Source organism: Perkinsus marinus, assembly GCF_000006405.1.
Source record: "Perkinsus marinus ATCC 50983 genomic scaffold scf_1104296973076, whole genome shotgun sequence".
NCBI classification, from domain to species: Eukaryota; Perkinsozoa; order Perkinsida; family Perkinsidae; genus Perkinsus; species Perkinsus marinus.
This window is the reverse complement of record NW_003201530.1, coordinates 50768-53959: the sequence shown is the minus strand read 5'-3', so window position 1 is coordinate 53959 and position 3192 is coordinate 50768. Positions and strand designations below refer to the sequence as shown.

The window sequence follows — 3192 nt, the reverse complement described above, 5'->3', positions numbered from 1 at the left end:
AAGATACGTGCGAGGGACTTACCAGTTGTTTGTTGTTGATGCCATACGCCAGCTGGACGCTACCTCCACCGAGGTCGATAACGGCACTTGGAAGGCCGGCATATCGATAGGCAAAGTCAACCGTCATCCACTGGAACCTCGCCTCGTCGATACCATCCATAATGTACACGTCATCATCAGATCTCAAAACGAAAGGGGACTCCCTCATGATTTCTCGGGTAGCCTGAGCGAGGAGCGGTACTGGACGCGCAATGTAGAGAGCGATTTTCCTGTGACCACTAAATTTTCTTACTGCAACCTCATATCGACCTGAACCTATAGCAACTATACTTATATAATATACACAAAGATACTATCAGAGTAACTGTTGTGTATTGACTGTGCGAACAGCGATATATTGTTTGAAAATGTCGCCGCTAAAATTCTCTACGGAGAAAAATTCGCACATCTTCCGAAAAACGATTTATCCGAACCCTCATATGAGTGAAATATATCCACCACCACCATTGCCGATGACTGACCTCGAGGAGCTTCTCCGCCTTCTCAGCAGGGAGCATCCTGAGACCTGCAGTGGCGCTCACCACGACCTGTGCTCCTCTGGCGTCCGGAACAGCAGCTATCGCCTCGTCTACAAGCCATCGCAGACCCTTCCTAAAGAGAAATCAAATGCAAGTGAGAGGATTCGATCCCACGACCACCCGATCAACAAAACCGACAACTAACCAACTGAACTATTTACCTTCTTACTTGCAACTTTCAGGATCATCCGCGAAATCCGACAGGCCACCATCCACCTTCTGGAAGAACGTCAAAGCATCTACTGATACCGGATCTAATTTCACATCCTCCCCAATCTTCTCGAATTTGAAAACTTGCACTCGAGAGCCAGTCGACCCCGCGTCAAAAACGACCTTGTAAGTGATAGGCCCATGCCTCGCCAAAAATGCATTCTGTTGCGGTATCATCCTCGACATCACCACAACAAAGCCATAAATGATACCAACAGCTGTGAGCACAGCAACAATCGTCCAAACATGCTTAATAAACCAACTTTCGATCTTCCACAGTTGGGCCTTCCAAGGGCTCATCGGAGCTTCCCTCGTAGCTCTCCGCACAGTGCCGCTCTCCATCGCTTGCTCCTCTTCATTCAAGTCATCGTTCCATTTCAAAGCCATCGTTTCTAAAGATCTATCGGGCGTGCGGCTACCGGACGACTCTGGCGGCTGATCTAATCGGCGTTTCACTGACGGTGCTATTGATGGTGATAATGGGAGATCTCTCAGCTGTAGAGAGGAGCCAGTGTCCATGCAAGAGGAGGAGAGGAAACAAGCAGTTTAAACTCACGTATGAGGGAAACTTATCAACTGTATTATATCTACTATGAAAATTACCATAAAATGAGTTATTAAAAGCTTTAATGACTTACTTAATATAAAAATTTATATACTAGGCCTTCTCGGAGAAGGGCCGGAGCTCGCGCCGGTCGGGCACTGGTTTTTCGGGTATCGGGCTGTCGGTTTTGGTCAAGAACAGTTCTTCCATTTCTGGTGTGAAGATGCTGGCAAATTCACATAAAATGAGTCATTAAAAATTACAATGACTTATTCAATATGAAAATTAATATATTTTTTCAATTTTATTTTTCAATTCACTTAGAAAACAAATTTACATATTTCCCTCCATAATTCGAAGTCTACACGTATCACATAAGCCACATTTCCAAACCCCAGTGAGATACAACATAGATTCCCCTCACTGCTCAACTCAACCTACTCCCTCTGCTGAACATCAATAACATGTGCTTAACAACACCAAGTGATAACACCGAGCTGTCACACCGTATAAGGCCCTCGGCGAGCTTCCCGCACTAAAAATGTTTCCGGGGTCCAACTCGTAGTCAACGCTGAGAGGTTACTCGGCCTGAACAGACCAAAGCTGACAAACTCCCTTTTCATCAAGTCACTCACCGTCCTCCAAAAGTGCATCTAAATCTATTCAACGACTTCTTTGATTTCACCGATAAGTCGTATGTCCCCGGACCGGGAAAGGGGACGGCCAGTACTCCACCACCACTGAAATTTATAATTATAGTCCCACAGATGCACTGTCGCATTCTGACTCAATTCTTTCGACTACTTCATTTTCTCTCAGTTCCATCACGTCGTTCACTATAAACCCAGTCTACTTAGGATATTTCCTACAACTACACCTACTGCACATCTAATTTACACTATAATTCTTCCTTTTGTAGGCGGAGCGAAGATTCTTTATTACTTTCCAACATCAGTTATCGAGCCCTTCTCATTTCGAGGCATCACAGACCACTTAGGAGGTCTCGAGTAAACTGGATGACCCTTCTTTCCTGACCAAACAACAGTGTTAAAGCTCTCATTATGTCTACTGTCCCTACGAAATATCGAATTGAAATCCAAAGGCTCTTCCCGAGTGGCGTCTTTTCCGCACCCTTTAAGGTGGCGGTAACCTCCAAAACTGGTAAACCTGCCAAGCAACGTTCACATGTTCAGCCACATTGTTGGTGACAATATGAAAATTCCGAGAATTTTTTTTTGGAAATTCGTGCTGTTTTCCGGACACTTAACCGAGGCCATTCATATATGAACTCCTATAATTAGCTCCTGACCTCAGCTGAGGAGAACAACAACATATATTCCTCCAACACTGTCACTACCTCTTAGAAACTCCACCGAAGTGCTTCGCTCGATTCCCCAACACTATTTTGCCAGTCCTCGACAAATCGGCCAATTTCAGAGAGGCCGGATCTGGTCCCGAGGCCACTCGTTGCGACATCGTTGTTTGCACCCACGTTGGTACCTAAAAATAACTTTTTCAGATAATTTATTTTTTAATATTCTTGAAATATGCACATGGCCAACTGCGTGTGTATAAGGAAATTCTGAGGAAATTTCGGGAAATTCTATTTAATTTCTGTACACTTCTACCCAAATTCTAAAAAAATGTTCGGCAGAATTTTCCAAAAATTTCCAATACACGTCGTCAAACAAGTGCATATTTTCCACGTTACGCACAGCAAAGTGGTTATTATTACATCTCTGGGAAGATGCTCAGGACGGCCGAAAAGACTCCAATAAGGAGGTCGATTCTTGATGCTCTCCACTGCTTTCGTTGATTGAATATCGTATTGGCCAGGACCTAAGCCAGTGTGAAATTTAT

The 3192-nt window shown here is 44.3% G+C and overlaps 1 protein-coding gene across 1 annotated transcript; it reads right to left on the bottom strand.

Annotated features, from left to right (window-relative positions):
* Nucleotides 1–2181: 2181 nt before the first annotated feature.
* Nucleotides 2182–2808, bottom strand: Pmar_PMAR019712 (hypothetical protein; the record flags this gene model as incomplete). Its single annotated transcript, XM_002766304.1, has 4 exons — nt 2182–2197; nt 2275–2362; nt 2411–2499; nt 2690–2808. The coding sequence occupies 4 exons, from the start codon at nt 2806–2808 to the stop codon at nt 2182–2184; spliced, it is 312 nt and encodes a 103-aa protein (XP_002766350.1).
* Between the last annotated feature and the right edge of the window lie 384 nt (nt 2809–3192).